Source organism: Photinus pyralis, unplaced genomic scaffold (genome assembly GCF_008802855.1).
Source record: "Photinus pyralis isolate 1611_PpyrPB1 unplaced genomic scaffold, Ppyr1.3 Ppyr1.4_LG10, whole genome shotgun sequence".
Classification (NCBI taxonomy): domain Eukaryota; kingdom Metazoa; phylum Arthropoda; class Insecta; order Coleoptera; family Lampyridae; genus Photinus; species Photinus pyralis.
Genome location: NW_022170250.1, coordinates 957,084 through 971,240, shown reverse-complemented (window position 1 = coordinate 971,240; position 14,157 = coordinate 957,084). Strand labels below are relative to the sequence as shown.

Genomic DNA, 14,157 nt, shown 5'->3' with positions numbered 1-14,157 from the left:
ATCGAAAGCGCCGGAACAGCGGGGAAAACTACCAATTTAAAATTTATGTAAACAATAGATTAGTGTTGTTGTATTGTTGTTGTTGTCGTGGTAAATAAAACATAATATTATAGATAATTGTCTTTTCATTTCGAAATAAAATGAATGTCCCATGAAAAAATACTTCAGTTGTGGAGTGGTCGTCGTCGTCGTGTACTTCGCTCTCTCATGAATACACTAAAGAAACTATCATCCATGGCGACGAAAAATAGCTGTAATAGTAACTATTTCACGTGCTCGTGTTGGTGTTGTAATGATAATGGATATGGATCAACGCCACCATCATCTCCTCAAGTTGAAAATATGCATAGCAAAGCGATTGAGGAACGTTTAATAGATTGTACCTCTTACGCCCTCTTCGACAGCTTAGATAATTCCAAATACATTGAAATCGGCTACAGTACACACCTTAACCTTGAACCAATCCTTCGCATCGCATGCGGCAGTGTTATGCTCATGAAAAGGGAAGATTGGGTGACACTTTTAAAATGGCAAACATATCTCGAAATGAAGTTTTTCCGATCACAAGAGATCGAAAGATGGATAGATTGGTCGAATGTGAACGAAGAGAAAGATGTCGAACGAGATCAAAGTTCGGATACACTTAATAGTAATATCACCATCTACTATACGTGGGAGTCAGTGAAGGGGGCTACTGAAAAAATGTTGAAGAGTGTAAGAATACAATGTGGCAACAGCAGCTCTCAATATTGCACGATGGAAAAGAACGATATTGAAGAACTGTTTAATTTGAAAGATATAATCAACTATCGATTTGATTTACTGGAATCATACGCTCTGTCCTGTTTCTATCAAGATTTTATCGAACAGGTGATTAACTACCGTCACTTTCGTAAAATGGAGTTTGGTGACGAGGAGGAAGAGGACGATGACGACGCTAACATCTATCGGGATATTGAAGATGTGCTAAACTATAAGAATAATGTAAATTCTCACAATACAGAGTGTGCATGATGGAAATATTACACTATAGACCTACTTATTTAATGTACCACATATATCGACGTCCTCAATAAACGATTACTGCCTTTTAGCATTTTTTCATTTGCCCCCAGATTTCCTATAAATATGCAACCACACTGTAGCATGTCAACAATGTTGAATCGGAAGCGGAAGTGTACGGATGGAAGTGGCTTGGTTAATACTCTCATAAACAAACTTCCAATTGAGCTACATATTCCCGGCTATCAATATTGCGGACCTGGTACTAAATTAGACAAAAGGTTAAGGCGCGGAGATCCCGGCATTAATCCACTAGACGCTCAGTGTAAAGAGCACGACATTAGCTATAGGGATAACCAAGACTTGGAAAGTCGACATCAAGCAGATCGAGTTTTAGAGCGCAAAGCTTGGGAACGGTTGAAAGCTTCTAACGCAAAATTAGGGGAACGAGCAGCGGCTCTCACAGTGGGCACCATCATGAAGGTAAAACGAAAGTTGGGGATGGGAGTGAAAACGAAGAAGAAGAAGAGCAGTTTATTGAACTTGCGCAGGACAATTGCTAAGAAAATGAGGAAAAGCGGCAATACCGCGGATGTTATAAAGTCAGCTGTTACTGCAGCAAATATGGCCATAAAAAGTTTAGGTGGTAGGAAAAATGTAAGCGTACCTAGAGTTATTCCCATACCAAAACAGGGTGGGGTTTTACCATTTTTGATACCCCTATTCGCCGGTTTATCGGCAGTGGGAGCTTTAGCCGGTGGCGCGGCAGGCATTGCTAAAGCAGTTAATGCATCTCGTGACGCACGTAAAATGCAAGATGAAACTTCACGCCATAATCGCACGATGGAATCGATCGCTATAGGAAATAAAAGTGGCGGTGCGCTGTATTTGAAACCTTACAAATCGGGAGGCAGTTTGGCGTTGCATTTAAAAAAAAAAAAAACTTCAAAAAATTGCCAAAGCGGCCGTTAACAGATGTAGATCTACGTAAGCACGCAAAAGGGTGTGTACCATACTTTAGGGACGTGTTTATGCGAGATAATATGCCTATATCGCCATGGAAAAATGAATCCGGGGTTATTAATTTAGATAGTCAAAGGGGGCGTGGCACTCATTGGGTCTCGTACAAAAAACGTAGTAGACGAGTTTGGTACTATGATAGTTTCGGTAATATTCCACCACCACGAGAAGTGATCGAGTATTTCCGCGACTGTAAAATCTATTATAATTACGGACAAGAGCAACAATTTGGTACAACGAATTGCGGCCATCTGTGCTTAAAATTTCTGTATAAATAACACGAGCACTGACTAAACGAGCAGTAGCTGTAATCATGTCGACGACGTTCAGCATAGAGGGCGTTGGAAATACGGCGAGTCATGATTTCTATCCCCCCATTGAACTTCCTTCGGGGAAAATGTACGTTATCGGGATGGTGGGGTTTTATGGCTGTAACAGCATAAGAAACATTCACGCGGGAAACGATAAGTTTTACTATAAAACTGAGTCAAATAGCGTATACTCCAAGGTGATAACAATTCCGCACGGTGCGTACGAGTTGGAAGAGATAGGTAAGCGAGTATATAAAAGCTCACATTCCTACAAGCCGCTTTAGTCTACGTGCAAATAACAATACGCTCAAGTGTGAACTTAGCTGCGAATTTGATATAGATTTCACCCCAAGAGATTGCATAGGACGCATGCTCGGTTTCGAATCGAAGATATTGGATGCGAATGTTCTACATACATCTGCTTTAGATATTCAAATCATTAAGCATACCAACATTCACATAGAGTGTAATCTCATTACGGGATCCTATCGAAACGGAAATCGCGCTAAGGTCCTTTACGAAATAGACGTTTCCGTTCCACCAGGTTATCGCTTAGATAAAATTCCCAGTAATACTCAATATTTGGAAGTAAATACCAGTAGAATTAGCAATATAACTATAAAGTTGACGAATCAAAAGGGCGAACCGATCGATTTCGGGGAAAGTGAACCGTTTACAGTACGATTGGAGTTAAAAGAATATGGGGTTACGTATTAATCAAGGTCCATTGCCAACCTTCCTCAACACTATAAATAAACAAGATAACCGGAAATCGAGTTATTCTCAATCGAGACAGGGACCGGGCACATTAATGCCAGTAGAAAAATTTTTCTTGGAATCCATTGGCCTGAAAGTGCAAAATGGCGGCGGCAGCAGACTCGTTAAACGTCTTTCAAAGCGTACACTTTGACGAAACGATTGTTAAATCCGATATTCATACCCATCTTCCATACGGAGGATCTTCAGATTACGGACTTTCCAGTGAAATACGAATATTAATTCAAAATCAAGAGCTGATAAGCGCCACCTACGACAGTTTTTTGTACTTGGAAGGAAAAATTGAATGGAGTCAGCCGGAAGGAGAGGGTGCCATCGCAAAAACATGCAACCTAACAAACAATTTCGCACCATTCCTTTTCGAAGAAATTCGCTATGAGTTGGGAGGTCAGAAAGTGGATGTATGCAGGAATCCTGGTATTACATCCTCACTGAAGGGATACGTATCGTATACGTCTACTGAAAGCAAAGGTCTCAAACATTTGGGGTGGTCACCGACCGATGAATCCCTTCAAGTAGATTTCAATAAGAGCAACAAGGAGAAGCATTTCGCTGTTTGCATTCCGCTAAAACACATATTCGGATGCATGGAGGACTATCGACAGGTTATCGTAAACATGCGACAAGAATTGGTATTAATTCGTGCTAGAAGCGATGCCAATTGCTACATCGGTACCGCCGACGATGCAACAATAACATTAACAAAAATTCAATGGAAAGTTCCTCACGTGACCGTTAGCGATAGCGCCAAAATTAGCCTATACGAACGCATCAATAAAGATGCTATAATCACAATGCCATTTCGTCAATGGGAACTGTACGAATTGCCCGCTTTAAAACAGGCACAGTCGGATATATGGCCAATCAAAACTTCAACTCAACTAGAGAAACCACGATGGATAATTGTGGCATTTCAACGAAGCGGTAAAAAGTTTTCACACGAAGCAAGAGCGGCCAATTTCGATAACATCAATATTCGAAATTTAAAACTGCATCTCAACTCGGAAAGTTATCCGTACGAAGCGATGCATTTAGATTTTAATGCCAACAAGTACATCATTGCATATCAAAACTATTTAAACTTTCGGCGCGATTATTACTCGAAAGATGAGCATCAAGACGCCCTCTTTGACTATTTGTATTTTAAAAGTTGCCCCATCTTCGTGCTGGACTGTTCAAAGCAAAACGAATCTCTGAAGCATTCGACGGTAGATGTTAAGTTGGAAATGGAGTCGATGGAGGCCTTCGAGGCGGGAACGGTTGCCTATTGTCTGATCCTGCACGATGCACTAATTCAATACAATCCTCTGACCGGGGAAGTGAAGAAACTATGATTTGTATTTATTTAAAATGTATAAATAAAATGTAATGATAAAAAATGTTCGTAGTCTTATTTCAACCGCGACCCCAAAATGAAGGTAGTGGTGCAGAAGCAAAAGCTGCTCGTTCAAAATCTCGACACGACGCCAAATGTGGACCGCAAAAAAACCCATGGCGTATTACTTCCAAACAGCGTAAGATGCGTCATTTGTGGACCGTCCAATTGTGGTAAAACGAATACGATGCTCAGTCTGCTAACTGAACCTAATGGTCTCCGATTCAAACACGTGTACGTCTATTCGAAATCGCTGAATCAGGACAAATATAGGGTTTTGGGGGAAATTTTGCAACCAATGAAGAATATAGGCTTCTTCACATTCAACAAGAACGCGGACATTATGGAGCCCAGTGCTGCCAAACCTAATTCGGTTTTTATCTTTGACGATATCGCTTGTGAAAAACAGGATAATATTAGAGCGTACTTTTCAATGGGCAGGCATAACGCCATCGATTGTTTCTACTTGGGTCAGACGTATTCTAAAATTCCTAAACAATTGATTAGAGATAATGCCAACTGAATTGTCCTATTCGAACAGGACGACTTGAATTTGCGACATATTTATGAAGATCATGTCGCACCCATAATAACCATGCAGCTGTTTCGAGAGATGTGTTCGGAAAGCTGGCGAACCCCGTATGGGTTTATGGTGATAAATAAGGATGCGGATGTGCAAAACGGTCGTTTCAGGAAAGGCTTCGATCACTATATAATACCATGAAAACATGTTTATTGTTCAGTTCAACTGTAACAGCTTTAACAGCTTTACCAGCTTTTAACAGCTTTAATACCTCTAACAGCTTAACAGCTGAACGGCTTTAACTAACAGCTGAACAGCTTTAACCGCTGAACAGCTTAACAGCTTTATTGGGGGGAACAGACCCTGTTCCAGTTGATCTGTTCATTTGATATCGGTTTACCTGTTCCGTTGATCATGGATAATAAGGAGATGGCCTTGAAACGACGAATAGTTCAGGCGCGTAAAGCGATACAGCAAAAGTACAATCGTCTCAAAGCGGATCGTTTTATTAAAGAAGTGGAATTTGTACGAACGTATAAACCGCTAATTCAACCGCTAGCTCAGATCGTAAAGAAAATCGAACCGCTGCCATCATCGGTTATGGAAACGAAAAAGGAGGAGCCATCAGAGGATGAAGTATTTACATCACCTCCCAAAAAACGTCAATCTCCTATACAAAAAGAAAGACACCACCACAGCGTACGACGCCTGCGATACCTTATTACACGCGAGTGAGACGTAGGCCCTCTTCCCTTACCGAGATCAGTCCGCTAGCTAGACTTCCCTACTTTCAAAAATATCCACCAACTGATATTAGTCCTATGGTTAGACCTTTTCATCCCACGGCTACTCCATCATTGAGACAGCCGCCATCATTTCTACAGAGTACAGTGATAGGAGAGCATCAACCGGAAGAAGAGGAAGACGAGTCCTCTATCGCATCAGAATCATCTGCTTCATTACTTGATATGCAAGGTTCGCAAGCCTTTTTGGAACAATACAAACACCTACCACGTATATACGTTGAGCGCATGATAAGAGATACGAGTAATGCAATTGACACCACCTTTGGAATTCATTATAATGTCGAAACGGATAAGTGGAGAATGGGCAAGACTGAGGTGACGATAGATGACGAAGATTTGGTCATTAACGGGAACCGGTACAAAGGTACTGCGGGGCTATACGAACTTATCATCATGAATGAACCGGATGAATCGCTAGTATCCAAGCAGGATAGAAGTAACTATAAGCAGATAATAATAGCAACTCATGTCGCACGGCGCAATTACGACCCCACAGAACAGATTCGTGGCAATAAGAGCAAAAAGTATACGCTTATAATAAAGCCTCTACTAAAGGAGGAGGAAGCGGCGAATAGGGGGCGTGCGAAATCGGGAAGCGGTATTACTCTATTCAAGGAACTCGACCGGCCGATCGAATTCAAATACTGGAATAGCGTGCATGAATTGATTAGAGACCTAGAGGTTTTATGGGGTGAAAAAATGGCAGGCAACACAGGAGTAAAAAATGATATAATATCAATCGTGGAAGAGCTGTACGAGGAGGGTTACATACAAAAGCCCACGCAGCGATTTTTACGTCAACTAGTATAAATACCCCATTTCCGTCTTCCCCGCCTACATTCATCATGGATAAATTCGGACGTTCTCATACCCATGCTCAATTTGGAAAATTGCTAAAGACAAAATTTTCCATTACCGACGATACTATAAATGTGGAACGTAAGAGACTAAGTAATGTTGAGGATCCTATTGAACGTCATGATGCTCTAACCTTACAACATTACCTATCAACAAGACTGGATCTCAATGGAAATCGTTTGATGAATGTGGCCGATCCAGTAGACGATGGCGATGCCATAAATAGAGGATACTTCATGTATTACATGCAGATTGCGAAAGTACCTGTAGACGGTCTTCGTAATTACGTGGAGGCACTAGAGGAAGAGTTGAAGGCGGTCAAAGCAACCCTACATAAACTAATAGAGGATGCAGCAGGTGGTGAACGAGTTACACAAAGCGGCGCGCAAAAACTTCCCCCGTAGACGTATCATCATTAAAGGCTTCGATGATCTTTGGCAAGCAGATCTAGCCGAATTTATACCTTACGCAAAAGAGAATAAAGGCTACAAATACATATTGGTAGTTATCGATTGTTTTTCAAAATATCTATGGACGCGAGGGTTGAAGACTAAAACGGGTGAGGAGGTGACAAAAGCCGTACAGGCTATTTTCAAATCTACGAGACGCAGACCGAAAAATCTACAGACCGATGCCGGGAAGGAATTCTATAACAAATCATTCGCCAAATTGATGATGCAAGAACGCATTAATCACTATTCCACGTACAGTACGAAAAAGGCTGCACTGGCCGAGAGGGTTATAAGAAGTATAAAAAACCCCTTGTACCGGCAGTTTAGTTTACGTGGAAAATATGTATGGATAGATGCAATCGAATCGATCACGAGCGAGTACAATAATCGTAAACATCGAACAACGGGGATGAAACCGATCGAAGTGAAGGCCGATACAAAGCTGGACGCCTACCGCCACATCAAGCTCTTCAACAAGAGATATCGTTTTAATGTTGGCGATGTTGTTCGAATTAGCAAATTTAAATGTATATTTGCGAAGGGCTACACACCCAACTGGTCTAGCGAACTATTCAAAATTGTAAAAGTACGAATAACCAATCCGGTGACGTACTTATTGGAAGACATGAATGGAAAACCGATTTTGGGTGGATTTTATGAGCAAGAGTTGCAAAAGGCCAAATATTCAGATGTATATTTGGTTGAAAAAATACTCCGCCGGAAGAAGGATAAAGTTTATGTGAAGTGGTGGGGCTTAGAAGAAAAATCTTGGATCGATAAAAATGATATAGTTTAATATTGTAATTTTTTTAATAAATAAAAACAAATATTTTAGAGTGTTTTTTTTATTGTTACGTTTAAGGAATTCTCATAACCTATCTACTGCATCTAGTGTTGATGCTTAAATAAAACTCTATATATGCAGGTGCTATTTTATTTTCCATAAATATACATTTGATAAAGATATTTGAAAGCTCCTGGATCGTTGCACTGGTTCAGCTTACAGCTACAATTATAAAAAATTAATTTTTCAGCTTCTCACTCCCGATACACTACCTGCTCGTAGCCCCAAGGAAGAGTGTTAATGCAGTCTGGTTGAATAATCCGCTTATCGTCGTGCGGACTAAGGACCACTTTATTCTGTTTGATTGTAAATACAGAATGCTTTTTCGATCTGATGAGGTGCTGATGACTCTTTATAATGTCGGCATTAAACAGTGAGTTCTTGTAATCATCTATGGTGATTGTCTTAATACTCGCTGCAGTTGATCCCTTAGATTTTTTAACTACATCTTTTGTATCTACGCGATAAGCGTACATTTTAGCGCGAAGACCAACAAATTCCAGCATAATTTTGCCATTGCTTTCGTCCTTCATTAGACCGGGAACCTTTTTATTCACTAGCGGTATTCCAAAAACGTTATCGCGCTCATAACTGGACGTATCGAATAGATGTATATCCTCCTTTATCATCGACTCGTATATGTCGGGTACGTTGGTGAACGAGTAAATCAGACTGTCGGTATCGGTGTATAAGAGTTTAGCGTTATTTTGGAATTTAGGCAGTACGTAATCGTAATGGAAATTGTAAAGGAACGTTTTGGAAATGTCTAGAACCGCAAAACCCACATATATCGGTTTGTTGAGGAACACCTCTAATCGATTCATTTCAATAATGACCATATCGTTATCAAATAAGGTGCAACTATGAAAATTTGGTTTTGCAATGCACGCCATTGCTCCATATCTTCCCTCGTAGCGAGATACGAGACGTACATCTTTATATTTCCTTACGTTCCCCATTAATTTCCCAAACACACTGTTGACCCATCAATTTGAAAAAGTGTATTTCGAATTCGTTTTTTGCTTGCTTTCTCATGGTCGCATTTAAATCAACGTACGTACGTAGCCACGGCGATTGCTTGAAACGTAAGACGTGATGTATTTTCACTAATTTTAATCCGTGTCGGACGTACAACTTTAAATTCCGATAATGGACGACGTAGTTACGTTTCGCGTATAATGTCAGCAATAGTTTCTTTAATTTCGAGCCTGGGGGAATTCTATGTTCGGGAGCCAATGGCAGCTGACTGTGGGTCTTATGAATATGATTGGGATAGTCAAAATCGCATTCTAGAATGTAGCCAATGTCCGAATCGTCTGGATGATTTAATATGTCTAGCGTTTCAAAGTTTTCTACAAACGAAAATTCTCCGCATGGAAGCGGCTCACACATTGTGCGCCCATAAAGCGAGTTTACGTCCAAGTACATTAAGTAGTTCGTAGGGAGGTTGGGATCGTATCCGCTTAACATATATTTATTGTTCGCTTTAGCATATCGAGTACTACACTGAGTTACACCGCCTCGAGTTCCACTCTCGATGAAAAGAATTTGATCGATATCGGTTAAAAGTTCCAGTTTAACACCCGTAATTTTTAACATGGCGTCAAATGCGAGCCCTGGAGCCGTGTAATAGTGCAAAGGATCCAGCTGATACGTTTGCATGCAAGTGATTCGGAAAGTTTCGAAAATATCGGCCAAAAGAAGCACGTCCGTTTTTAAGTAAGGATCGGAGTATTGACCTAAGGTTTGAATGGAAAATACGCGCCACACGTTTGAAGCGTGCTCGTACTCTTCGTCAGTAATGTCCTCGTTATGTAAATGACTAAAAAATGCATCCTTTGGCGGTAAAGCGGTCTCATCTAGCTTTTCCCAACAATCCAAATATTCGTAGGGGAAAACACCTTTTCTCGTTAGCAGATTGAACTCGGTGTCGTTACGACTATAGGATTTAGTGATAGTTTTCTGTTCGTCACCCAAGTACGCTGATAATTTATCAATACTACTACTCATAAATCGGAACGAGTCGATAAATCGAAAAGAAATTTTTGTATTGTCCACGTATTTTGTAAAAGAGATGTACTTTTCTTTGTTTAATGGGAGCAATTTTATGTGGCCCGGTAAACCAGTGGATAGTTCTCGAATAAAAAAATGCGCATCGTAACCGCTTAGATTATGAAATACGACGGGAATTACGGTGCTATCTTGGTAGTTTATGTTGCACCGAGAGTGTGAAGCGCCCCTATACAGACCTCTGCCCTTATGATTATGGTCCCTACAGCGAATGTCCCCATCCACGAAAGGTTTTTCACAAATGTGACAGTGCGTGGCATTCTCGAAATCTTTGCGTTGCTCATCACTCATCGTCTCCATGGGAACTGGGTTGTTAAAAATTGTATTCGTCCAAACTGCAATGTCCCCTAATTGTTTAATAAACCATTGAATGCAGTCTGCGCCCCGATACAATGAAAATTTTGAAAGAGACTCATCGTATGAACATTTCAGATAGAACGCGATACTAAAGGGTATGTGTTTCTGGAATAATTTCGTACAATCATCGTTGTTGCCAAGATCGCCATCGCATTTAACTAGAATGCTTTCAAGGTCAGCGTAAATAGCGAACGGGACCTTCTCCTTGTACGCGTAATGCGCAAATTCTAAATATTTCTCTGTTTCGTTTGGTACCCTAGCAGCGCACTCGTTTATTTGCTGACAGTAGGTAGAGTGTTTCGCAAGAAGGGCGCTGGAGGAGAAATGGTTTAAGCATACATTGCAAAAAAATTTCTTATGACCCCACTTCGATAGTTGCGAAGATAATAAGGCCGACATATTTTTAATCCAAGCAAAATGGTAATGAGTTCGCGGACTGTCTTTGGAAGATAATACTAATAAATTTACGGTGCGAGGAGCATTGCGGTTGCTACTCACCATGAATGGCATAACACGCTGCTTTTCGACACAGTACAAATTAATAGAGAGATTGTTCAATTTCTCAAACTTCTTTACATCATTAAGCTTAATGGGGAATTGAATATTGCCACGATTTAACACGGTATCGAAATGAGGATATTTTGACACCCTATCTACATGATTGTTCGCCGGATACAAAGCCGAAACTATTGCCCAAAGAAAGCAAAATTCGTCATTATTTTTTACATTAATAACCGCATGCTTTCGAGCGATAAATTCTGGCGTTTTAATGAAAGTTGAAATACCGCCCCTTATGGGAACGTATTTGTTTATGTTTACTTTTAAATTGTGTATTTCCTGTAAAGCGAACCCGGACCCTTCTTCCTGATATAATGAAAGCTTATTCTGTAACCTATCGATCACTTCATTGTCATAACACTCGCGCAAATCAGTTCCCCCGTCAATAATCAAATTTTTCGTTGCAAACGTTTTCAAAGTGACATCGAGATTTTGAGGATTAATGAAACTACATACAAGAGCGACGTTTACTTTTAACATTGACTTACGTGACATAACGCTTACCTTTTCAGTGAAAATATCGTAAGCCTTTTGCAAAAAAATTAACGGGTCTTTGTATTCGAAATTCACAATTATACCAGTTAAAAGGCGAGATTTAAAACAGGAGTGCACTGAGCGCCAGATTAGAGGACGCACATTACCATTACCTAATCCACCACCTTGAACGTTACTTAGCTTTTTCTCTAGAAGCAATGCATAATATTTAAGAAGTGCCAAATTTGATTCTAATCTAGCCGGATTTTCATTTTTATTATATATTTTATTACTAAGAGCTTTTTCTACTATGGAAACATTATCACGTAAAATTGATAAATGACGAACAATCTCATCCCTATGTTTTAATAAAGAAATACACTCCCGTGTCAGATTTACGATCCGAGTGCTCATTAATCCTACCGGATGATACCATATTTGCACACGCCTGTTACGTTGCAATGTCACTGCACAGATGTGCGACTTGCACACGTTTATCTGTTTGAACTGAGGGTTCACGGGTGTCTTTATATTACCATCCTATGAGTCATGGTTTTTTCCAAGAAGAGTGCCTCCTTTGTTCTCACTTCTCAGAATTTTCTATGAGTCATCACCTTTAACCTTCATTTAGTTCAGGTAAGCTCCTTAGTTTCGACAACAACCACCCGGTTGCAGAATAGTAATTGTGTAATTATTAAACAGTATGAAGTTTCGATGAGAGAGACATGGAGAAATTAATTTTTAATCATGCTTATGCCCTCCGGAGACACTCTATGCGGCATTTTCATTTATTGTAATTTTTGTTTGGTTTTTGGGGACGTTAAACGGGGAAGGTATAGATTTGCGTCTATTAATTGCACGGCATGTGAAACTCCCGCATGAAATGGTGTATATAAAAATATGTTTCTAAATCTTTGTTTAGCGATGCAAATAGGGGTCTAACTGAGAAAGAATTTTATTCAAAAATGCATACGGTCATTTTTTCAATAAATATTTTTATACAATAACTAAAAATTGCATATTTCTATGAGCTGCTGCACGCGCCTCCCCTGTAACTTTAGAAGGGGCGCCTGCAATTATTCATCCTTGAACGCCTTGTAATTATAAGACTCTGATGTATCAATGAAAGTCATGAAACTTTATAGTTGGCATTTGCATGTGACAATTTTTTATGCTAGACATTTTTCACATGTATGCAAAACGCCTCTTAAATCCCGAACAGTGCAAAGGGCTATTTTGATCAGCACTTTTGTGTTGCACATCGCCTTCCAAGAACTAAAATAGTACAATGTACAAAGTGTCTTTTGTTTTGACCGTTGTTCGCAGGAAATTGCAGGAGCAGTTCGTATCTTTACGTCATCGCCCGATTTTCCTCAAACGCAATTTTTTCTAAGAACACCATTTGAGCATCGAACTAACTTACAGAAATAAAACATGCTACGTAAACGTATGTAAAATGTTGGGCAGATATGAAAGTCAATTTCGAAGAAACGAGAGAAGCTTTGCTTATATCATTTTTAAATCATGCTAAAGAAGGCAGTATTTCCTACAAAAATGTCCTTGATGCAATCTGGTTGCGGTTAAAAATTGTTGGACTTGAAACGCCGTTCCAGGAAAAAATTTGAGTCTTCTTAGCCTTGTAATTAAAATCGTACCTAGTAATTTTTCGCTAAAAATCCCCATAAATGCCTGTATTATAATTGAAAATAGACCCAATGCTTTGGAAATGTTTCATTAGTGAGATTATGAATGCGATGAACGTTATCGCAATTCTCTCATTTCCATTAGTTATTTTTAGGAGCAGGTACGTTCTTGACGAACACAAAGTCTTTTGCGTTCCCAATAAGTTTACTAAACTGTAACAACGAGAAAACTATTGGATATGACTGGAGAAATGTCATTTTTAATCGCGCAAATTGTTATCCACACTGTTCACGTAAAATGTTTGTAGCTAAACATGTCCTCAGTGTGATAAATAGGTGCATTTTTTTACCTCGAATCGTAACTATAAGCTAATAACGTATTAGCATTGAGTAAAGAATTTATTTATTCAAGCCTTCAAGCGATAGGCGATGTTATACCTAATTAATTAAATGTGTTTAATTAAGACATAATTTTTTATGCAAAATGAAATCAAATTATTAAAATTTGAGGTGCACGATTATTCGTTCTTGAATCCGTATAGGTACTCTTCTTTTACCTGAATCATGAATGCATTTATCTAGTTCGTTAGGCATTTCTGTGAGCATCCGTCATCGCATACGATTCTTAGAATTGGTACAAGGTGCGTACTGCATCCAATTTCAATGTATTTACCCTGACTGTTGCAAAGGGTGTAAGAGGTACAATCGATTAAACGTTCTTGAATCGCTTTGCTATGCATATTTTCAACTGGTGCTGCACCGTTATCAATACAACACTAACACAAGCTGCATGTGAAATAGTTGCAGCTATTTTTAAACGACATGGATGTAATCATGAGAGAGCGACCACTCCACAACTAAAGTACCTATTTTCTCATGGGCTGTTAATTTTATTTCGAAACGCTAGCGCAGTTCAGAACCACTCAATCCTAGTGACTTTTCTAGGAGGATTTTAGTGTGATTTAGAATCACCCGTACACTACCATCGACAAGAACCCTCAGGCGCAAACCGAATTACTTTAGCTCGGACGCAAACCTTCGAACTTTATCTCGAGCACAAACCTTGACAGCACAGGCGCAAACCTCG

At 39.7% G+C, this 14,157-nt stretch overlaps 3 protein-coding genes across 3 annotated transcripts; 1 reads left to right on the top strand and 2 right to left on the bottom strand.

The window, feature by feature from the left end:
* Positions 1 to 3,193: 3,193 nt before the first annotated feature.
* On the top strand, positions 3,194 to 4,444 carry LOC116161402. The gene has a single exon (XM_031474737.1). The coding sequence runs from the start codon at positions 3,194 to 3,196 to the stop codon at positions 4,442 to 4,444; it is 1,251 nt and encodes a 416-aa protein (XP_031330597.1).
* A 3,654-nt stretch (positions 4,445 to 8,098) lies between these two features.
* Positions 8,099 to 10,415, bottom strand: LOC116162212. The gene is made up of 2 exons (XM_031475767.1): positions 8,181 to 10,415; positions 8,099 to 8,130 (listed from the first exon to the last, which is right to left on the bottom strand). The coding sequence occupies exons 1-2, from the start codon at positions 8,925 to 8,927 to the stop codon at positions 8,125 to 8,127; spliced, it is 753 nt and encodes a 250-aa protein (XP_031331627.1). The 5' UTR covers positions 8,928 to 10,415; the 3' UTR covers positions 8,099 to 8,124.
* On the bottom strand, positions 8,927 to 10,329 carry LOC116161400. Its single transcript, XM_031474736.1, has 2 exons — positions 9,030 to 10,329; positions 8,927 to 8,943 (listed from the first exon to the last, which is right to left on the bottom strand). The coding sequence occupies exons 1-2, from the start codon at positions 10,327 to 10,329 to the stop codon at positions 8,927 to 8,929; spliced, it is 1,317 nt and encodes a 438-aa protein (XP_031330596.1).
* Positions 10,416 to 14,157: the final 3,742 nt, after the last annotated feature.